This window comes from Ranitomeya imitator, chromosome 1, assembly GCF_032444005.1.
Source record: "Ranitomeya imitator isolate aRanImi1 chromosome 1, aRanImi1.pri, whole genome shotgun sequence".
Classification (NCBI taxonomy): domain Eukaryota; kingdom Metazoa; phylum Chordata; class Amphibia; order Anura; family Dendrobatidae; genus Ranitomeya; species Ranitomeya imitator.
In genome coordinates, this window is record NC_091282.1 from 870,484,958 (window position 1) to 870,509,793 (window position 24,836).

The 24,836-nt window shown below is 40.5% G+C and overlaps 1 protein-coding gene across 1 annotated transcript in view; it reads left to right on the forward strand.

Annotated features, from left to right (window-relative positions):
- BMP2K (BMP2 inducible kinase) overlaps positions 1-22,284 on the forward strand; it is a 341,088-nt gene extending 318,804 nt beyond the window's left edge. Inside the window, exon 16 of the mRNA XM_069742721.1 lies at positions 17,446-22,284. Within this exon, the coding sequence (XP_069598822.1) occupies positions 17,446-18,839 (1,394 nt within the window). The 3' untranslated portion in view covers positions 18,840-22,284. The remainder of the gene's footprint in view (positions 1-17,445) is intronic.
- Positions 22,285-24,836: the final 2,552 nt, after the last annotated feature.

Consider the following 24,836-nt stretch of genomic DNA (forward strand, 5'->3'; position numbering starts at 1 on the left):
TTATTTTTGATATTCAATCTCTCAATGTTAAATTTGACCTACCCTTAAAATTATAGACTGTTCATGTCACTGTATATGGACATCTCAGGCTATCATCTATCTGGGTACTCTGATATCTGCAAACCATGATGTCCTTTATTCCCCAAACTTTGCTCTTTTATTACAAAATATTAAATCCGATCTGTCCAAGTTGAACACCATTTTCATAGTTTGGGAGAATCCATTCCTTTAAAACCCCTTTGCAACCTTGTTTTTTTTCCATTTTTGAGTTTCCATTTTTTGTTCACCCTTCCCAGAGCCATAACTTTTTTTATTTTTCCGTCAATATGGCCATGTGAGAACTTGTTTTTTGAAGGACGAGTTGTACTCTTGAGCAACACCATTGGTTTTGCCATATGATGTACTGTAAAACGGGAAAAAAAGTCAAAGTGCGATTAAATTGAAAAAAGTGCATTTTCTCAATTGTTTTTTTTTACAATATTCCCGAAATGCTAAAACTGACCTGCCGTTATGATTCTCCAGATCATTACAAGTTGATAGATACTAAACGTGTATAGGTTCTTTTTTATTTAAGTGGTAAAAAAAATCAAAGTTTCTTAAGAAAAAAAAAGTTGCCATTTTCTGAGACCCGTAGTGTCTCCATTTTTCAGGATCTGAGACTGAGACTTTTTGTGCGCTGAGTTGACATTTTGATTGATACCATTTTGGTGTAGATACAATCTTTTGATCAACCGTTTTTGCATTATATTAATTTAATTCTGGCGTTTTGATTTTTTTTCTCGTTACGCCATTTACTGATTGGATTAATTATTTTTATATATTGATAGATCGGGTGATTCTGAACGCGGCAATACCAAATATGTGGGTTTTTTAGCTCTATGTAGCTAAAATTATCACATGCTATGAGCGCCAACCGCTAGGTGGTGCTCATAGCAATCCGGCAATAACAGCAACAGGAGTCTGCTGCAGACCCCGGATTGGCATTCCCACCCATCGGCGACCCATGTTCATGTGACATGGGCGTTGATGGGCAGGATTAGTGACACGCTTCCGGTGCGTGCATGTTAAACGCTGCTGTCAGAGATTGACAGCGGCATTTAACATGTTAACAGCCGCGGGTGGAACGCGATTCCACATGTGGCTGGTATAGGGGCACATGGCAGCTGTACAAATGAGCTGTCGTGCTGGAAAAGTTTCGGGCTCATCGACGGAGACAGCAACAAACGGGGAGCCCATCTTGGAAGTATTTATACATCCAAGATGGTAAAGGAGTTAAAAATGAATATCTTCCCACAGCCCTATACCTAATGCAAGCCCCACCAATCCATACACATACACATTTCTTCTTGAAGTTAAAGTTCAAAGTCATAAACTTGTTGTATGGTCAGACTTTAAACTGAGGCTTGTCTCTAAAATCATAATCAAACCCAAGGCCATCGGGTGCATATGATTACCGGACATTACACTGTATTGGATGGTGAAACAACTGACTGAAGTATATCCTTAACTGGTTCCATCAATAAAAGAGAAGTAATGGGTGAGCCTAGAAAAAGAGGCCTTGCAAAGTGAACAAACCTCACTGATGTACAGTACAGACCAAAATTTTTGACACACCTTCTCATTTAAAGATTTTTCTGTATTTTCATGACTATGAAAATTGTACATTCACACTGAAGGCATCAAAACTATGAATTAACACGTGGAATTATATACTTAACAAAAAAGTGTGAAACAACTGAAATTATGTCTTATATTCTAGGTTCTTTAAAGTAGCCACCTTTTGCTTTGATGACTGCTTTGCACACTCTTGGCACTCTCTTGATGAGCTTCAAGAGGTAGTCACCGGGAATGGTTTTCACTTCACAGGTGTGCCCTGTCAGGTTTAATAAGTGGGATTTCTTGCCTGATTGTCCTACTGAATAGACTGTTAGAATTTGAATTATGGCAAGAAAAACGCAGCTAAGTAAAGAAAAACGAATGGCCATCATTACTTTAAGAAATGAAGGTCAGTCAGTCTGAAAAAAAAATTGGGAAAACTTTGAAAGTGTCGCCAAGTGCAGTGGCGAAAACCATCAAGCGCTACAAAGAAACTGGCTCACATGAGGACTGCCCCAGGAAAGGAAGACCAAGAGTCGCCTCTGCTTCTGAGGATAAGTTTATCCAGAAATCGCAGGTTAACAGCAGCTCAGATTAGAGACCAGGTCAATGCCACACAGAGTTCTAGCAGCAGACACATCTCTACAACAACTGTTAAGAGAAGACTTTGTGCAGCAGGCCTTCATGGTAAAATAGCTGCTAAGAAACCACTGCTAAGGACAGGCAACAAGCAAAAGAGACTTGTTTGGGCTAAAGAACACAAGGAATGGACATTAGACCAGTGGAAATCTGTGCTTTGGTCTGATGAGTCCAGATTTGAGATCTTTGGTTTCAACCACCATGTCTTTGTGCGACGCATAAAAGGTGAACGGATGGACTCTACATGCCTGGTTCCCACCGTGAAGCATGGAGGAGGTGGTGTGATGGTGCTTTGCTGGTGACACTGTTGGGGATTTATTCAAAATTGAAGGCATACTGAACCAGCATGGCTACCACAGCAACTTGCAGCGGCATGCTATTCCATATGGTTTGCGTTTGGTTGGACCATCATTTATTTTTCAACAGGACAATGACCCCAAACACACCTCCAGGCTGTGTAAGGGCTATTTGACCAAGAAGGAGAGTGATGGGGTGCTACACCAGACCTGAACCCAATCGAGATGGTTTGGGGTGAGCTGGACCGCAGAATGAAGGCAAATGGGCCAACAAGTGCTAAGCATCTCTGGGAACTCCTTCAAGATTGTTGGAAGACCATTTCCGGTGACTACCTCTTGAAGCTCATCAAGAAAATGCCAACAAGAGTGTGCAAAGCAGTAATCAAAGCAAAAGGTGGCTACTTTGAAGAACCTAGAATATAAGACATTTTCAGTTGTTTCACACTTTTTTGTTAAGTACATAATTCCACATATGTTAATTCATAGTTTTGATGCCTTCAGTGTGAATGTACAATTTTCATAGTCATGAAAATACAGAAAAATCTTTTAATGAGATGTGTCCAAACTTTTGGTCTGTACTGTGTGTGTCTGTATATATATATATATATATATATATATATATATATATATATAGTATACATATATATATATATATATATATATATATATATATAGTATACTTATATACACTGCTCAAAAAAATAAAGGGAGCATTAAAACCCCGCATCCTAGATATCACTGAATGAAATATTCCAGTTGTAAGAAAACCTAAAAATTATCAACGTAACTCACAACTAACATCCTACGGAGGTCTGGAGTTGGAATGATGCTCAAAATCAGTGGAAAATGAAGTTACAGGCTGATCCAACTTCAGTGGACATGCCTCAAAACAAGGAGATGATGCTCAGTATTGTGTTTGACCTCCACGTGCCTGTATGACCTCCTTACAATGCCTGGGCATGCTCTTGATGAGGCGGCAGATGGTCTCCTGAGGGGTCTCCTCCCAGACCTGGACTAAAGCATCTGTCAACTCCTGGACAGTCTTTGGTGCAACGTGACGTTGGTGGATGGTACGAGACATGATGTCCCAGATGTGTTCAATCGGATTCAAGTCTGGGGAACGGGCGAGCCAGTCCATATCTTCAATGACTTCATCTTGCAGGAACTGCTAACACACTCCAGCCACATGAGGTCTGGCATTGTCCTGCATTAGGAGGAACCCAGGGCCAACAGCAACATCATATGGTCTCACAAGGGGTCTGAGGATCTCATCTCAGTACCTAATGGCAGTCAGGCTACCTCTGGCAAGCACATGGAGGGCTGTGCGGCCCTCCAAAGAAATGCCACCCCACACCATTACTGACCCACTGCCAAACCGGTCATGCTGAAGGATGTTGCAGGCAGCAGATCGCTCTCCACGGCGTCTCCAAACTCTGTCATGTCTGTCACATGTGCTCAGTGTGAACCTGCTTTCAGCTGTGAAGAGCACAGGGCGTCAGTGGCGAATTTGCCAATCCTGGTGTTCTGTGGCAAATTCCAAGTGTCCTGCACGGTGTTGGGCTGTGAGCACAACCCCCATCTGTGGATGTCGGGCACTCAGACCATCCTCATGGAGTCGGTTTCTAACCGTTTGTGCAGACACATGCACATTTGTGGCCTGCTGGAGGTCATTTTGCAGGGCTCTGGCAGTGCTCCTCCTGTTCCTCCTTGCACAAAGGCTGAGGTAGCGGTCCTGCTGCTTGGTTGTCCTGATGAAGAAGTCTTATACTTTGAAACGTGTTGAATAAATCCACAATTTAATGGCTACATATCTGGACCTTGAATCATTCAGCAGCGCAGATTAAATCTACTCTTTACCCATTTTTTATATGGAAATTCTAGTGACATACTAGACCCTCGTTCATCATCATGTGACAAAGTGCATCTGTATGAAATAATACTTTGGCAAACCAATTTATTTTGTCATCTCCTATGTTAGAAATTGAATGCGTAATTCTTAAAACCCTCTGAACAAGCAGCTTTCTTAATGATCTTGTGTATTTTATGCTTGACCTACATCAAAGATTTATATTACAAAATATAAACCTCAGAGACATTTTTTAATTTCCAGTCTTTGTATGTCTTGAAAACCGACAGCATCCGTGCCACAAATCTCCAGCAATGTTGAGCAGATGCTTCTCCGCCATTCCTCAAAGAAATTGTGTAGATTTAGGTGAAATGTCTCGGTAATCCTTAAGCCTGACATGTGGCCAATTGCTGTGAAAAGATGGTATCAGTATGTTACCAATTGAGAGAAGACCTAAAGCTTGTTGCTCCCACCCCCCAGATGACGATGCAGCAGAAGGCATGTAATTACTAGTTGCAAGGCATTAATCAGGTTTAATCGGATGTTGGGAAAAAGAACATCAGAACATAACATTTCCTTGAAGATTGGGATGATCTTGTATGATTAAAGATGTTCCCCTGACTGTTGCTGGAGGGATGAGCAATTGTCCTTGAAGGGCTGCAGACGTGATTATAAGTGGAGAAATTTAAGCTCTTCGTTGTCAGCAGATGTTGACTCTAAATTGTTTTCACTTATATTTTCTCATATTTTTTAATAATCAGTGAAAGCTGCATTTGTGAAATAAAGGAAGACCTTGGCTGCTAGAACGAACTGTAATAATTTGAGAAAACCAATACTTATATTTCAGCCCTTTATCCCTTTATCAAAGCTAAACATTTCATGAACATTTACCCATATTTAATACTGATTTGGAAATTCTTATTGTTATAAGAGAAAGTTGGTACAGTTTGGCTAAACTTTACTCAGTATATGGTAATTTTCTTTTCATTTTTTGGGCTTTTCACAATACAAACAAATGTATTAATTTGGGCTAGCAGACAGTGAAACAGAGTAATCGGAGCAACCATTAAACACCAAGCAGGAGTATAAGATAAAAAAAGCCACATTTATTAGAGACTCTATCGTATAAAATACACACGTATATAAGCCATATAGGATGTGAAAATTTACATGCAAAGGAGACATAGAAACATGCAAGGAAAAGGTTAAAGTCCAATAGGACATGGGAAAGCCATTTAGGAAAGCCTCCGTGTATTTAACAAAGACTAGATAAGAAAGGGACAATCAAATGTCATTACTTGCCTCCTGATAGACATCAGATTAACTAGAAAGAGTGAACCATTCACAGTGAATTTATAATATAGATTATTTAGTGCTCACCCATAGTATGTCCAGACCACAGAAACCCTTCCTCATGACCCTGATGCGTGTTTCGCTTACCTGCCTTCTCAAAGGGGTGTTGACAATTGTCCTGCCTCTAGTGTATATATGTGCACCGGCAACATGGTGCCAATTATTGCATCCCGGACCCCACGCCTGTTCAGTCACTTCGTCATCAGTCGTCATTGCACCGTGTGCATAAGGGGTAAACTTTGACCCAATGACGCCATTAAAACATGCGCACGGCACTATACAGATAGCCGTCGGGAACGTGACACGGTAGGGGACCACAGTGCGCATGAGCACAATCAGCAACCATTTTAGAGGAGACCAAGGGGGCGACCATTTTGGAGACCATTATGAAGATACATATAAGATAGCGATATAGAGAGCAGTCAGTGGTAGATAATAAAATATAACTTTCAATCTATACTATTAAAACTAAACTTACTATGTTAGTAAATATTAAAAAGATTGTCCCCAGGGACATAGTGAAAGGCTTCTTTACCGCATTTAAGGAACTAACCAAAGCTTTCAAAAATCAGACAGCATGGTGGGAGGTTCAAACCTTAGAAAGTTATATCAAGGCAGGAATCGTCCCCAGAAATCTCCTAGTCTGTTGAGCAAATGGGAGAAGGAAGCCACACATAGTTCCGTTAGATTTATGCAATTATTACTAGCAGAAGAGGAACAAACTTTATTAAGTTTATATAAAACATTAAAAACCCAAATAGAAATCTAAAAAAAAATTTCCACAGATCTGGACTTGACAGCCAAAGAGACAATTTTAGAAAATACATTGGAAAGATTCTAATATCATCTTAAAGAAAGAATAAGCACCTTATAAGAGATTTCCAAGAGTTCAAAGATAAAGTATACACATTTCCAACTAGCAAAGGCTTTAGAAATCTAGACAGATTTATCATCAACTCACACAGAGATATCAGACTCTGAGGCCAGAACCAAGGTAGGAAAAAAAACAATAGGAGATCCCCCCAAAGAGGACATTTTTTAGAAGAATGTGATCCCCTCAAGGAGTCAATTCAACCTCTCCAACCTCCACAGCTCCCAGGAAATCCACAGATATTGAATCTCTCCTATAGGAAACAAACACCTACTGAAATGGCGGTTTTAAATAAGGATCTCTCAATCGTCCCTACAACAGATTGACTCTTTTGAGTTGGTAAAAGATGTAAATTTGTTTACACATAAACTTAAAAGGTATAAACACTTTATTAGGGAAAATAACTTGCTCGGAACTTGGTGTGTCTGATCTTATGGACCAACGATAAAGCTGTAGGAGAAATAAGAGCAAATTGGGTCTTATCCGATATACCATATTTTTTGGATTATAAGACGCACTTTCCCCCCCCCCCAAACTTGGGAAAATGGAGGTGCGTCTTATAATGCGGATATACCTTACCGGTACTGTTGCTGCAGGCTGGGATGAGGGGGTGCCCGTCAATGTTGCCGGGGTGTCTGGCACTGCAGGGGGTGTCAGATGCTGCTGCCGGTATCTCCGGTGCTGCAGGGGCTCTGTGCTGAGATCTCATCTCCCAAGATCTTGGTGCCAAGATCTCCATCTGTACATGCGCCGCCCTCCGGCAGCCATTTTCCACAGGAAACCATGGAACTGATGGGGCTCTGGCTTTTCACAAAATGTCGGCAGAGCTCCCAACAACATTGGAGACACCAGCAGCAGCACTGGACACCCCCGCAGCACTGCCAGACACCCCCGCAGCCGCACCGGACACCCGCAGCGGCGCGCCGAACATCGGAACACCCCCTCATCCCAGCCTGCAGCATCACCCCACTCCTGCCTCCTCCAGCAGCCACCCTGCTTCACCACAGCCACCACCCCCTGTAAGCAATAAGATGCATGGATTATAAGAAGCACCACCATTTTATTGAATAAAAATTTTTTTTCCTATTTTTCTCCTCAAAATTTGGAGTGCGTCTTATAATCCGGAGCGCCTTATAATCCGAAAAATACGCTATATTACAAGTATGTCATCAGCTTATACTAACCTGATTTGATCCTTTGAATAAAGGAAAAAATATAATGTGGGAGATAGCTGCAGCAGAGCAGATCCACGGGTCAGCAAGTGACCGTATCAGAACCAGACTGTAGTGGAATGTGGATATTATCCACACCGCTGAATAAAGCATTAATCCAGATATGATGAAATAAAAGATGGTGGTTTATTCTACATGTTTCAAAGTATAAGTTACTTCTTCATCAGGAAATTACCACGTGGTAATCTAAACCACCATCTTTTATTTCATCATATCTGGATTAATGTTTTATTCAGCAGCGCGGAAGGGCAACCCGGCACAATTCGGAGAGTTTGAGTAAATTAAATTAGAATGAGCCGAATTTGCATTTTACAGATGAAATAGGTACAGATAAGTTGCCATTACTAGACATTCTGATTCAAAAGAAAGAAAATAGGGAGGTAATGACCCAAACATAAAGGAAAGCCAAGGCCACAAATTCACTACTAAGGTGGTAATCATCCCCCTCCTCTTAAAAGAGGGATCCCAAAGGGTCAGTTTATAAGACTCCGCAGGAATTGCCCTGATAACACCAGATTCGAGAAAAAAGGCAACGGAGTTGAAGGACAGGTTTTTAGAGAGAGGATACCCAAAAAAAGGTTTTATCTAAAACATACAGAGAAACACTGGACAAAGACTGGACCACCCTTCTAAATCCATCCCCAGGATGCACTGAGGACAATAATACCAGATTTATCACCACCTTCTCGAATAAAGCATACAAAGTCAAGAAAATACTCCAAAAACACTGGCCTATCTTGCAAATGGATGAGGATATCAGTGTATTAGTTAAATCATTTCCACAAATTACCTACAAAAGGTGTAGATCATTAAAAGACAGGCTGTCCATTACACATCGCAAGATGACAGCAACTTTCTGCAGTCTACCACCAAAGGATGCCATAGGTGCAGTGGCCGTGTGGCATGCAAGTCGATAACTCAAAGCTAGAGTTTTAAGAGCAATGTTATGGGAGAAACCTTTTTGATTAGACCATTTATTATGCTTTGCTTATATAGTGCTACCATATTCAACAGCAGTTTACAGACATTATCATCACTATCCCCAATAGGGCTGACAATCTAAATTCCCTATCAATATGACTGGAGTGTTGGAGGAAACCGGAGTACCCGGAGGAAACCCACGCAAATATGGGGCAAACATACAAACTCCTCGCAGTTGTTGTCCTTAGTGGACCCCAACACTGCAAGACTGCAGTTCTAAACAGAGTCACCGTGCTGCCCTAGTAAACAATTGCAGATCCAAAAGATGTCATATATAAAGCCATATGCTAATGTGGCATAGAGTGTGTGGGAAAAAACAAAAGACAGCTGAGAAGGAGGGTGGGAGAACATTTTCGGGATATAACTACCGTAATTAAAAGAGACACATTGTTAGCAAGACACATCAACAACATGCATCAAGGTTGGACAGGAGCAGGGACGCCATTTGCGCAGGTAATAGGGAGCCAACCACCACTGATAGGGGATAGACTAGAAGATATTTTAACTTGATTAATTATAGGCATAACTTAGCACACAGGTAGAACTATCCCCTACTTCCTTGACTGCCTTCAGACAGCAATTTTCCTGTATCTGCCCCCCATACCCCTAATCTATTATTCCTGGCTCGACTGGAGATAACCCTTTACTTGTTATCAATTTTACTGTTTGGGATGAACGTCTAATAATCAGGAATATCATGTCTCTATTTTACCATTTTTCTGGATGCTGTTACTAATTTTCTGCTAATACTCCTGATAGGGTTGTATGTACTGCAAGTGGTTAATGAAGTTATCCATGGCTGCTTGCATTATATATACACTGCTCAAAACATAAAGGGAACACTTAAACAACAGAATATAACTCCAAGTAAATCAAACTTCTGTGAAATCAAACTGTCCACTTAGGAAGCAACACTGTTTGACAATTAATTTCACATGCTGTTGTGTAAATGGAATAGACAACAGATGGAAATTATTGGCAATTATCAAGACTTTCTCAATAAAGTGAAGAAGAGTGGTTCTGCAGGTGGGGCCATAGACCACATTTCAGTACCAATGCTTTCTGATGTTTTGACGGACTCTACAACCGACACAAGTGGCTCAGGTAGTGCAGCTCATCCAGGATGGCACATCAATGGGAACTGTGGCAAGAAGGTTTGCTATGTCTGTCAGCGTAGTGTCCAGAGGCTGAAGGAACTACCAGGAGACAGGCCAGTACACCAGGAGATGTGGAGGGGGCCGTAGGAGGGCAACAACCCAGCAGCAGGACCACTACCTCAGCCTTTGTGCAAGGAGGAACAAGAGGAGCACTGCCAGAACCCTGCAAAATGACCCCCAGCAGGCCACAAATGTGCATGTGTCTGCACAAATGGTTAGAAACCGACTCCATGAGGATAGTCTGAGTGCCCGACGTCCACAAATGGGGGTTGTGCTCAGAGCCCAACACCGTGCAGGATGCTTGGCATTTGCCACAGAACACCAGGATTGGCAAATTCACAACAGGCACTCTGTGCTCTTCACAGATAAAAGCAGGTTCACACTGAGCACATGTGACAGACGTGACAAGAGTCTGGAGACGCCGTGGAGAACGACCTGCTGCCTGCAACATCCTTCAGCATGACCGGTTTGGCAATCGGTCAGTAATGGTGTGGGGTGGAATTTCTTTGGAGGGCCGCACAGCCCTCCATGTGCTTGCCAGAGGTAGCCTGACTGCCATTAGGTACCGAGATGAGATCCTCAGACCTCTTGTGCGATCATATGCTGGTGTAGTTGGCCCCTGGGTTCCCCCTGATGCAGGACAATGCCAGACCTCATGTGGCTGGAGTGTGTCAGCAGTTACTGCAAGATGAAGGCATTGAAGCTATGGACTGGCCCGCCCTTTCCCCAGACCTGAATCCGATTGAACACGTCTGGGACATCATGTCTCGCACCATCCACCGTCACGTTGCACCACAGACTGTCCAGGGGTTGGCGGATGCTTTAGTCCAGGTCTGGGAGGAGATCCCTCAGGAGACCATCCACCGCCTCATCAAGAGCATGCACAGGCGTTGTAGGGACATCATACAGACACGTGGAGGCCACACACACTACTGAGCATTATTTCTTCATCTTGAGGCATTTCCACTGAAGTTGGATCATCCTGTAACTTCATTTTCCATTTTGATTTTGAGCATCATTCAACTACAGACCTCTGTGGGATATTAGTTGTGATTTACATTGATAATTTTTAGGTTTTATTGTTCTCAGCACATTCCACTATGTAATGAATAAAGATTTACAACTGGAATATTTCATTCAGTGATATCTAGGATGTGGAATTTTAGTGTTACCTTTTATTTTTTTGAGCAGTGTATATATTGCTTGCCCCATCCTTATTAAAACATAATTGTACCTATGTGTAGAGCAATGCAATGCAAGCAGTTAAGGCCACTCAAATACATTTTCTGTCCTGAGGGCGTTTGTCTGTGTGGCACAGTTATCTATTAACTGCCCATAATTTCAGCCCCTGTGATTACTTCACCAGCAGTGAGGTTCTTGCACATCAGGAACCTGCGCGGCCCGGATGTGACGTCTGCATGTCACCACCGTTAGTTCGCTCCAACTTACACAAGTACTGTAGTAGAGGTGTTCCTGGAGATGACTTAACCGCAATGAGGAAGCATGGTAAGATTTGATATCAGGCATTAGGCTGATAGTGTTGCGCATAGTCAGATGAGTACGACTGGCGACATTAGACTGTGGGCATGATGCTATTCTTGACTAACCAGCCCCTGTAGTCTCCCGTGAAGAATCTTACTCAAGAGGAAATGCATAGGGAGTGTGTTATGATGCGGTGGTCTAGGAGCAACATGGAACGAGCTCTGCAGGAAGTGGTAACTGTACTGACCGCAGTCCCTAAGCTCAACACAACACTAGAAGTAGCCGTGGAATGCTCCTAACTCTCCCTAGGCATCTCGTCACAGCCTAAGAGCTAACTACCCCTAAAGACAGAAGCAGGAAAACTATCTTGCCTCAGAGAAAATCCCCAAAGTATAGATTAGCCCCCCACAAATAATGACTGTGAGTGGAGAGGAAAAAGACATACACAGAATGAAACCAGGATGAGCACAGGAGGCCAGTCTAGCTTGATAGATAGGACAGGATGGAATACTGTGCGGTCAGTATTAAACACTACAAAAATCCACGCAGAGTTTACAAAAAAAATCTCCACACCTGACTAAAGGTGTGGAGGGTAAATCTGCTTCCCAGAGCTTCCAGCAAGACAGAATTAATTCATACTGATAACGTTGGACAAACCTAGAAAGCACTGAACGGATAAGTCCACAATCTGTGAACAGAAAAGCGCAAGCAAAAACTTAGCTTTGCTGAACTGGTCAGGATAACAGGGAAATCCAAAGATGTGAATCCAACCAGGAACCATTTACAAGTGGCACTGGCTGAAGGAACAGCCAGGCCTAAATAGCCGAGCAGAAGAGACGATAAGTGGAGGCAGCTGATGACAGCTAACTCCAAGGAGCAGCCATACCACTTGAAACCACAAGAGGGAGCCCAAGAGCAGAACTCACAAAAGTGCCACTTACAATCACCGGAGGGAGCCCAAGAGCGGAATTCACAACAGTAGTGATGCACTGTGTATTATTTACAGCCCAGGACATGGTGATGCCACATAGGGCGATTACAGGACCATGACAGGAAGGGACATCTGACTTCTGATACATCTAATAGTGAGATTGTTCCAATATATATTAATGGAATGTTTTTGTGAATGATCCTCACTTTAGGAGCTTTCCCCACTTCCTTTATATTTCTACCTATGATATATGTTTTGATTACAGTGAGACATAATGGTGACTAATAGTGATGAGTGAGTGTGCTCGTTACAAGAGTTTCTCTGAGCATGCTCGGGTGGTCTCAGAGTATTTCAGTGTTCTCGGAGATTTAATTTATGTCGACGCAGCTGCATGTTTTGCGGCTACTAGACAACTTGAATACATGTGGGGATTGCCTGTTTGTTAGGGAATTCCCACATGTATTCAAGCTGTCTAGCAGCTGCAAATCATGCAGCTGCGTCGACATAAACTAAATCTCCGAGCACGCCGGAATACTTGGAGACTACCCGAGCATGCTCGGAGAAACCCGAGTAATGAGCATACTCGCTCATCACTAGTGACTAATCATTACTGAGACAGGATTCACATACTCTGTAGAGGTTATCGTACATGCATTATAGTCTGGTGCTGGTGATTTTCTTGTAGGTATTTCCTTTTCTGCCTTTGGACTTTATGTTCCTGGGGACAAGCATTTTAATATATACTAATATTGTATTTAGTGGTAATAGTATAGATTAAAAGTTATATTTCATTATCTACCAGTATCTGCTAGCCTAATTTTGAAATCTAGTGGTTCTACCTTAGTACCCGTTCGCTAGATAAATGTATTAACTTAACAACTTGTTTAGGCTGTTCAAAAAATCACAAGAAAAATCTTCAAGTTTCAAGCACTTAACGTAATCTATGGAGCAAGATAGCATATCAAGAACAAGCTGTTTTTGAAAAAGAAAAAAAAGGCTAGCACACAAACACAACACAAAAATACACAAAAGTAGTGATGCACATGAAAGGAAAGGAGACAAATAACAGCAGTCAGAGATGAAACAATCAACACCAGTTTACAGATAGATTATGTTGTGTACTGTAGAGGTATAGTAACTTTTTTTTTTTAATCCCTGCACTAACTTGTAAAGATGGTGGCTTCAGGCATTAGGCTCCAAGGCCGTCTGTAAAAGAGGGATCGGAGCCATGGGCCACACCATGGAAGGGGAAAGCTAGAATTCTACTACCTGCTATAGATTTGTTTCTGCAAAATGAAGGATGAGTCTTCGCAAGATAGGTCCCGTCTGGCCTGTAGGGAAGTGAGGAGCCTGGACCTCCTCATACTGTACTGAAACCTGCTGCCATATGACTAAATCAGCACTGGAAATAACACTGCAATGGCATATTTTTATTTAAAAAATGGCTGAGGCAGAAATCTGACCCATAATTCGGAATTATGTTTGCAAAATCTCATCTAGATGCATAGTACAGAATTCTGCTATAGAAAATTCTGAGTCTGCCAAATTATAACCAAAGTATTTGGAAAAAGAATAGCTGGAGAAAAGAATATTGCAAGTTCTTACTTAATGATTTGAATGTCCTTTGTCAGAGATAGGACTGAGAATCTAGATGTAAATATTAGAGCTTCCAATTAAATATAAGCGATTCCGGTTTGGAGTGATACCAAATGTACAGCTTGATGTTCTTGTGCCTTGGGGAAATCTAAAGTAAGCAGGTTTATAATCCTGGTGTTATTAATACTGCAAACCAAATGTGCAGCTATATTAAAGCTAGCAGCTTAATAACAAAAGAAACAAGAGAAATAGTCGCATAATAACTGTGACCATCGTGCCTTTCTTCCTTATTACTGATGGACATCGAGAACTTATGAACATGGGAAAGGTTAAAACAAGATTGTAAAAACAAGGAAATACACATTCTGAAGACTGCATCAATTCTATAATATCAAATATTCAATTAGAAGGATATAAAAAAAAAGAGTAATAAATGTCATTAGCAGTTTTAAAGATCTGTACATGATCTTTCCAAAATCCCACATTATTACAATGCATAGATCAGCTCTTCCTTCAAATTGCTACTTTAGAAATGACAGGAACATGTGCTTGAAGGCTATCTTCCACCTTACATCTAAAATGATGCAATTTCATAACAGATCTTCATGACCAATCTTTCCTGCAACTCCGTTCTCCATAAGTAGTTCACAATTGAACCTTATATAGTCACATTCTCCTTCCATTATATTCTTACACTTGCTGGAGTACAGAAGGTATGTTAGCACAAAGTAATCGCATTAAAAAAGGGAATAGAACAGCAAAACCGGCCTCCAAAAGGTTTGTTCATAGTCTTTTATAATGGAGACACAAAATCATGTATGAACAATAGAATCAAATTGTTAGGAAATGTGTAATCGAGACCTTTGGCAAAGTTTCTTCATTTTTAATGCATTTTAATAATAGAAACTAAAATGGATGCTACATTTTCATAATGCAAGAATTTGTATATTATTAATAGCAACATTATCTTTGGGTTATAATTCTACCAAGACATGGTATTGGAAGTGACAGTATACTTTAAAGTAGTTTATCACATTTAACCCCCTTTCCAGCTTGTGACTCTATATCCCATGAACTACATAGCTCTTGACTTCGGTGCCCATGCCATCAGCCAGGATTGGAGCTATCTTTGGTGCTGTCCCTTTAATGGCCTTGCTGCCATGGTCATAGCTGACTGCAGCATCAGAGTGGTTAGACAGCGAGAAGGCTCCTGCTGTCACTCCACTCGGTGCAGTCGCATTGCCAATGGGGTGCTGTGTCAGCCAGGGGACCCACCAATGCCACCCCAGGTTTGCGGTCTATGGAAACAGCATGGTCTAATAGGCTGCATGTCAGTTTTACGCTGACAGAAATACACCGCAATATTTCTGCATTACTGTGTAATATTCTAGCAATCCACTATCTCCCCGACTCCCATACATACAGTGAAGGAAATAATATCAAAAATAACATCCAGAAAATCACATTGTATAAATTCTATAAATTTATTTGCATTTTGCAATGAGAAATAAGTACTTCTTATAAGTGTAAGTATGAACACCTGGATGATTCTGTGAGTGATTGGGAGAAAGTGCTGTGGTCTGATGAGACAAAAATTGAGCTCTTTGGCATTAACTTTCTAGTAATTTTCTGCTTTGGCTAATGAATGTTATTTCAGAATTAATTAAAGGGACAGTCAGCAAAGAATGACTGTTCAAACCATGTACACTGGGTGGATCATAGCAGGGTAAAACAGGGCTGGTTCACTTTTCTTTACAATGGAAAATCCCTTTAATATGGGTTTAATAATGAAGAACAGTTTGTTTTTGTTTTTTTTTTAAAGTAGACAACTTTTATAAAGACACCATTCAGACATCCATTTTTTTTTTTAAAAATGGACCAATTTTCATTCGTGTTTGAGATCAGATTTTCATCATTGTTTGGTCAGTGCTTCTTTGGTGATGTTCTTGTATGCGAAAAGAAAAAAATTGCATAGATTCTCCTACCCATTGCTATGTTAAAAAAAGGACAGCACTTGGAACGCAGATGGATGGCATCTGTGTGCTGTCCGCGATATTCACGGACCCACAGACCTCTATAGGTAATTTTGATCCATAACTGGGATCAATAATTCACATATCTCTGTGATTTTTTTTGGATACATGGTCTGCAAAAAGACACATACATGTGAATTGCACCATAGACTTTGAAAAACACAGATAAAGCACATATCTGAAAAACTGATATCTGAATGAGGCCTAAGTAGAGTGGCATGCAAAAGTGTGGGCACCCTGCATGGTTAGTACCTAGTAACTCCCCCATTTGCACGAAAAACCTTCAGCTTGCGTAGTCTAGTATTCTATTGTGGACTTTGACATGTGTTTAGAATTATCAATTTGTAGAAGCCATCCTCTTCAACTTCAGCTTTTTTACAGATGGTGTTATGTTTGCATCAAGAATTTGTTGAAGTTTCATTGAATCCATTCTTCCCTCTTCCTATGAAATGTTGCCCGTGCCATTGGTTGCAACACAACCCCAAAGCATGATTAATCCACCCCCACTATTAATGGGTGTCGAGATGTTCTTTTCCTGAAATTCTGTGCCCTTTTTCCCCCACACATACCTTTGATCATTGTGGCCAAAAAGTTCTATTTTAACCACATTGGTCCACAGGGCTTGTTTCCAAAATGCATCAGGCTTGTTAAGATATTCTTTTGTGTACTTCTGATGCTAAATTTTATGGTGAGGATGCAGGAGAAGTTTTCTTCTGATGACTCTCCCTTGAAGGCTATGTGTCTCTGAACAGTAGAACAATGTATCACAACTCCAGAGTTTGCTAAATCTTTCTGAAGGTCTTTTGCAATCAAGCTGGGGTTCTGATTTGCCTCTATAGCAGTCCTACGAGCATCTCTCACTGAAATTGCCATTTCTTAATTGCATTTCAAACTGATGAAAGGGCAACTTGGAAACACTTTGCCATGCTCTTATGTATCCTCCTGTTTTGTGAGCCTCCACCATTTTTTTTTCAGAGTCCTAGGCAGCTGCTTAGAAGAACCCATGGCTGCTGTTTTTTCAACACAAGGTTAGAGGAGGCTGGCTTTTTATAAAGCTTGGAAATTTGTATCACCTCACAGAGGAAATGTGTCATTTCTAACTTTAGCCCTTTTAGAGATCATTTTATCTTTAACTTGCTTAACTGTTCACAATAACAGTAATTTTGATCAGGGGTGCCCAAACTTTTACATGCCACTGTAACAAGAGTAAGCGTTGTCTAAAATATGCCTAAAAAGATGGGGCAAAGGTTATTAGTTGCTACAAATCATTCACACTCCAAAAAATCCTTTTACCTACTGTAAAACATACGAAATAAATAAAGCCATTCTTTTTGTTTAAAGTCTATTGGGAAGATTATATGTAAGAAGTACTAATATACTTATTCTTTGTGTTACTGGCCATAGTTTCTAAATTGTTTTCATTTCATTATAGGTTCACTTGGAAAAATATCAGACACATTAATAGGTTTGGAAGATTCCAAAGTATCAACCAAAAATGAAAAACAAAACATGTCTCTAAAAGAGCAAAAACAACAGCAAAATGTCCAGGTAAAGTCTTCGCAACGGGCATCAAGAGAGGGCATAGACTCTGAAAGCGACTTTGAGTCAGACCCACCTTCCCCTAAGAGCAGCGAGGATGATGACCCAGAGGATGAAGAAACTTTACGTGGAGACAAAGGCATCTTCCATGAAGACAATGACACAGAGCCAGAGATTATTGGACAAAGGCCTCTTTTAATGAATTCAGATGAAGAGGATGAAGAAAAGCACAGTTCAGATTCCGATTATGACCGCACAAAAACTAAGAAATCCAATGTGAAGCTAAATAAACCTGCGTGTTCCAATGAGAGTGACCCTAGAGAAAATACCACTAAGGCACTTAGGATGGACAATGTGAAGCAGTCATCTACTCCACAGCTGGATGTATTTGGGGCTATACCATTTTTTTGTCTTAATACACAAAAAGTTCCAGAAGAACAAAGCATGAAGGAAGGTCGACCAAATATAATGTATGAAAAAGGGAGGGATGAATTTGATGTATTTTCTCAAGCACCTTTTAATCGAAAATTAGACATGCCAGATTGTCAGATCGCACCTCCTTTTCCTACAGGTAATGTGGATGTCTTTGGTTGCTCACCCTTTCAGCCTCTTACCATGCAGGAAGAAAAGATTTCCAGTAGAGAAGACGTATTTGGTTTGGTGCCATTTGAAGAGATAGCTGGAGATGAGTCCCAGCAAAAAGTAAAGCTACAACGCAATTTGCAAAAAATGTCATCTCGTCAGAGACGCACAAAACAGGAATCAGCCAACGGCAATGGAAAGCGTCACCACGGCACTCCATCAAGCACAAAAAAGACAGCCAAGCCCAATTACCGCACTCCTGAAAAAGTCCGCCGTCACAAAAAAGGAGGAAGACGCGACTCGCAGAGCAGCAATGAATTTCTTACTATATCCGACTCAAAGGAAAACATTAGCATTCCGCTAAATGATGTTAAAGATCGCAACAATATTTTGCAAACAGATGAAAGCATGGTGGACCCTTTTGGTGCCAAACCCTTCCATCCTCAAGATATGAGGCAACCTCAACATCATGGGCTTGGAGACAACCGTGGAGATCATCACCCAGCAGCAGCTGGCAGGCCAAGGCAGAGTTCATTGCATGGAGCCTACCTCAGTGGAGATAATGCCAAAATGGATGACTTTGGTGCCGTGCCTTTTACTGAACTAGTGTTACAAAGTTTACCACAACAACAAAGCCAGCAGCCTCCCCCACAAGCATTAGATTTAGATCCATTTGGTGCAGCCCCTTTTCCTTCAAAGCAGTAGAATACAAGTTTTATTGACTATATAAGCTGTTATATACGACTTTCTTTTTAAATCTAAACTTTACAGATGTCTTCAATAACACAAAAGCATTATCTTACTCTTTAGCACAATTTTAACACCCAGACAATGTCTGGAAACCTATTTATATTTTTATTTTAAATACTATGGCAAAAGTATAATAGCTTTAATATATGTCTCGCAAGAGAACACATTCCTCCTTGTTACTTGCACTTCTGAAGTAGTTCTTATTTTTTAGCATAACATACACATATGTAGAACCACACAAAGGTGTATGACCCTTCTAAAATGAGGTGGTTTCATCAGGGTTTTTTTTTAACTATTGTTTTATAGTGGCCTCTTTGTGTAAATTACAAAGGCCAACATACATGATTCGAGTATAGACTAGCTGTGTGTCTCCTAACCCGAACTCGAGAGCCTCATATATGGTCCATACAGGGACCATAAATATTGTATGCGTAAGCTGACCTAAGAATGGTTTAACATCATGATATATTCTGTATGTTGAGTTGCCTTTTTGGTCGTTTGCATGTAAATCCATTAAAAGGAGCCCAGAATTAGAAAATGGATTGTATAAGTACAAGCTACAATTCCAGACCAGTCTATAGACCATACTTGTCTGTTTCTGGAATCCCAGATGAACACTTGAGGAGATCTAGGGTAATTAAAATGTGTATTTGTTAGAGATGGAAACTCATTTAAGGCCACGTGCATACATTCAGTTTTTGGTCAGTATTTTACATCAGTATCTATAAGCCAAAACCAGGAGTGGGTGATAAATACAGAAGTGGTGCATATGTTTCTATTATACTTTTCCTGTGATTGTTCCCCTCCTGGTTTTGGCTTACAGATACGGAGGTGAAAAAAGACCAAATACCGAAGTGGCCTAAATGAGAGAACTGGAATATGGCACATTTAAAAGGTTTTTTTTTGCAAATATATTTTGTCCCGTGCTACATTTGTTTAAAAAACAAAAATACATTGTACTCATTTTCCCAGGTCCACTTGTAAGTCTCTGTGGCTGCTCCCATTATTTGGCTTCGGCCGCGGCGCTGATGTGACATGGACGGCCAATCTCCGAGTTCAGTGGAATGCCCCCTCACAGGTGCGGAGCTTATCTATTGGCTGCTGACAGTCAATGTGACATCTGCACCACAGCCAATGTCAGACATCGGGAGCAGCGGCGGACACTTGCCGGTGGACCCCGAGAAATTGAGTTCAGCAGCGAGGGCCAAATTATATTTGAAAGAGAACAACCCCTTTAACAAATGTTTGCTCAAACAATCTATTGCATAGAGTACATGACATGTAGCGTTTGCACACAATGGAGGACCAATGTGTGTCCCACACTCCAGGAATCCACTGCATGTCATAAATTGTCAATTATCATCACATGGAGACTTTAAAACATGAATGTTGCCAAATGGCGTTTAAGTTTTTATATTAATATTTTGCTACAATTATATATTTTTCACTAAAAGACGGGAACTGTGTATGGTTTCCTGATACCACTACAACTTGTGACATTCATTGTCATGAAAAGTTACGGTCTGGAGAGCCACTGCGGAGTGTCTGTTTAATCATTAGTGTAAGTGTAATGTCTTTATCAAATCATTGTAATTATGATATGTGGAAACCATAATGTGTTCTAGCCAATATCCAGGGTACCACTATAACTGTTTACTTCCGATACCTGAAAAATGTGACACACGTCTGAGTGTAATGCGAATGATGCCACACATTCTTTTTTATAGTCTTATACACAACGTATTCTGCAAATAGATTTTTTTATCATTCCATGCTTTGCATAGATTCTAATATAACATAATAACGTCTAACAAGTAGTTCTGTCATAAGAAAAATGTCAGTCTTCGTCAACAGATTTCTCAAAAAACTTTCAAAGCCAGTTATTGCTCCATTTTTCATCTGCTGTAGTACAGGAACATGGAAAGAGCTCATCTGAAACAATTCTAAACATTCCCATAATGTGTTCCTCTATGTTCTAGGTATGTGTACCTCCAGAAAATCTCAAAACCTTTGAAAGGCTATGTACACACACAGTCTTCTTGCTGAATTGTTGGAGCAAAAACTGTTTTGAGATGAAGAGGATTTGGAGAGTTTACTATCAGTTTCCACTCCATATCTGCTCTGAAAAACTTCTATAGCCAAAAGACGATTTTTTTTTATTCCTACCCAAGAGAGCCATTATATACAAATGTATTAGGAAAGTCCAAATACAAATTGTATAGTAGCGGTTTCGTGGCCCAAAACCGCCTCATATATGGTCCGTACCTGGATCACGAATGTTGGATGTGTGAAGCCGACTTAAGGAGGTGTAACATGCTGATACATTCTGTATGTGGAGTCCTCTTTTAGGCCATTTACATGTAAAATCCAACAAAGCAGTGCCAAATTATAAAAAGGGTTGCAGGAACTACAATTCCAGGCAAGCCAAGCCCATAGACTATACCGGTCTGTTTCTAGAATGTATAGCTCTAGGGGGCAGATTCATCAAACTGTTATCGCCAGAATTATGTTGTAAAATAATTTTAAATGTAAAATTTTGGCCAGCTCCATCAATTTTTTGAAAAGTTGGCTGAGCTTAGCTAGGAGTGGGCATGACGGAGTGTGTGTGATAAAATTCTCACAATTTACACCATTAAGATTACAACAGAAATGTACTCCTGTCAACTGCAGAAGATTTCTTGTGGTGGCGAACATTAGCTGAAAGATACGCCAAACTGATGAATCAGGGCCTATATTCTTCTCATAAAGATCAGTGAAGCCTATGGAGAATATTCAGCTTTAAGTAATGGGACAAAATATGGCACATGTATTAAAAGCTCAGTGCAAAATGGTAACAAAATAATATATAATTATAGACTATTTTGTCAGAACTTTTATAATTAACAACGTATTAAAATACATTTGTGTGAATGTGGCCTATTTCTTCCACTTTGCACTGGTCATGTAGTAATCCCGATGGACCAATAAACCATTAATCAGCTTATTGAGTATACCACAAAAAAAATCATACTAGACAAGACTAAACATCATTTAGCTGGATCACTGGCATTATTTTTTCAAATGCACCTAGACTGTGCTTTTTTATTTTTGTATTCTGTCAAAGTAGTTTTGCGTTTTAAATCTATTGAAGTCCTATGAGAACATTTTGGAGCAACCACATTTTTATGGATTCCCCAGAAACTAGAAAAAGTAGTAATTACAAACTAGCAAATGTTTAGTTTTAATTCTTCTTAAAGTACCGTAATGCTTTGCAAAGGGAAACAGCAATAAGGAACTCAGACGATTTTTTAAAGATTCAGCATTTATTATGGATATGTGTTTAATTGAATTATCCTAGATGTTGGACATGCAGAAGATTGTACCCTGCTCTTTGTTTTTTAATAAAATAGTTCTGAAAAGATCCTGGATTTTTAGTTTTCAGTGAGTGAAATTCATGTGTATTCATTCTAAATAATATAAGACGGTATTAGAAAGTATTTATTTATCCTTACATAATAAAGAAACCAATGTAATGTTATTCTACTTACCACACAAGCACAGATTCTTCTTACCTTCTTCATGCAAAATGTAGTGAACTATTTGTGATAAGTGCAAGTGCTCGAGTCCCTGCAGCCGTATGTTTCGCGGCTGTCTGAGGCTGTGTGCACACGTTGCTGATTTTTCGCGGTTTTTTTTTTCGCTATAAAACCGCAAAAAAAAACAGCATACATTAAGCATCCCATCATTTAGAATGAATTCCGCAATTTTTGTGCACATGATGCGTTTTTTTTCTACATCATGTGCACTGAGTGCCCCCTTTACTCCCCGTGGAGGATGAATCCCTTTATTCTAAAAACCCTCCATCTGGTGGCACAAACACAAGTAGCTCTGAAAGAATACTTTGAGCTCAATGTGGACTCGGTCACTAATTACTTCCACATATGGAATGCTCATAAAGCGTTACTCAGGGGTCAATTTATTAAAATAGGCCATATCCTTAAAAAGCAAAGAGAAAACCGCTTATCAGACCTTACTGCGTCGATCAGTTCACTGGAATACATGAACAAAAGAGCCCCATCCTCTGCCCAAATGTGTAAACTACGTGATCTTCGACTGCCATTGCGGGAATTACTCTTACACAACTATGAAATAAATTCTTATGATCACCAGAGCCCATTATTATTCCCAAAATAATAAAGCGGGTAAACTGCTAGCATCCAGAGTGAAAATTAAAACTTCTAAAACTAAGATCCCTTTTTGAGCAACTTATCCCCCTATTCTAAGATATACACTCCTCGGGAAATCGCCAATAAATTTAAGGATTACTATGCTATCTTGTATAACTTGGATCCAAGAGCAGACCTCCACAGCCAGTCAGGCCCTGATACGAATCTGTTTCTGTCAAGCATTAATCTCCCAACTCTTGCATCAGAGCAGTTAGAATTCTTAAACGCACCATTGACAGAGACTGAATTGATCACAGTGATCAACTCTCTCCCAGAGGCGAAGGCCCCAGGCCTGGACGGTCTTACAAATTTGTATTATAAAGCTTTCCAGAAGACCTTACTTCCACACTTATGCAAAACCCTACAACTAGCTACAAATGATGGGAGCTTTCCAAAAGAAATGCTGACAGCTACTGTGATCACACTCCCGAAACAGGAAAAACCATCGGAGGAGCCCCAAAACTTCCGCCCGATTTCATTGTTAAACACTGATGTAAAAATTTATGCTAAGTGTATTGCTCTGAGATTGGCACCTATCATTCCTTCCCTTATTAATCCAGACCAGGCTGGTTTTGTGTGAGGGTGGACTGCAGCTGACACCAGGAAAGTAATTGATTTGATAGATGTAATAAAAATAGAAGGGGGACACCGGTGGAGGTGGTGGCCTTGGACGCCAAGAAGGCATTCGATTGAGATTGTCGTTTGTCTTCTCATTTCTGGAGCGTATGGGGTTTGGGGGTCAGGTGCTGCCTGCTATTAAAGCTGTATTCTGCTCCGTCAGCCAGGGTTTACTTGAATGATACCATGTCAGAGGCATTGCCCATTACAGGTCCTTCTCAAAAAATTAGCATATAGTGTTAAATTTCATTATTTACCATAATGTAATGATTACAATTAAACTTTCATATATTATAGATTCATTATCCACCAACTGAAATTTGTCAGGTCTTTTATTGTTTTAATACTGATGATTTTGGCAGACAACTCCTGATAACCCAAAAAACCTGTCTCAATAAATTAGCATATTTCACCCATCCAATCCAATAAAAGTGTTTTTTAATAACAAACAAAAAAAACATCAAATAATAATGATCAGTTATGCACTCAATACTTGGTCGGGAATCCTTTGGCAGAAATGACTGCATCAATGCGGCGTGGCATGGAGGCAATCAGCCTGTGACACTGCTGAGATGTTATGGAGGCCCAGGATGCTTCAATAGCGGCCTTAAGCTCATCCAGAGTGTTGGGTCTTGCGTCTCTCAACTTTCTCTTCACAATATCCCAGATTCTCTATGGGGTTCAGGTCAGGAGAGTTGGCAGGCCAATTGAGCACAGTAATACCATGGTGAGTAAACCATTTACCAGTGGTTTTGGCACTGTGAGCAGGTGCCAGGTCGTGCTGAAAAATGAAATCTTCATCTCCATAAAGCATTTCAGCCGATGGAAGCATGAAGTGCTCCAAAATCTCCTGATAGCTAGCTGCATTGACCCTGCCCTTGATGAAACACAGTGGACCAACACCAGCAGCTGACATGGCACCCCACACCATCACTGACTGTGGGTACTTGACACTGGACTTCAGGCATTTTGGCATTTCCTTCTCCCCAGTCTTCCTCCAGACTCTGGCACCTTGATTTCCGAATGACATGCAAAATTTGCTTTCATCAGAAAAAAGTACTTGGGACCACTTAGCAACAGTCCAGTGCTGCTTCTCTGTAGCCCAGGTCAGGCGCCTCTGCCGCTGTTT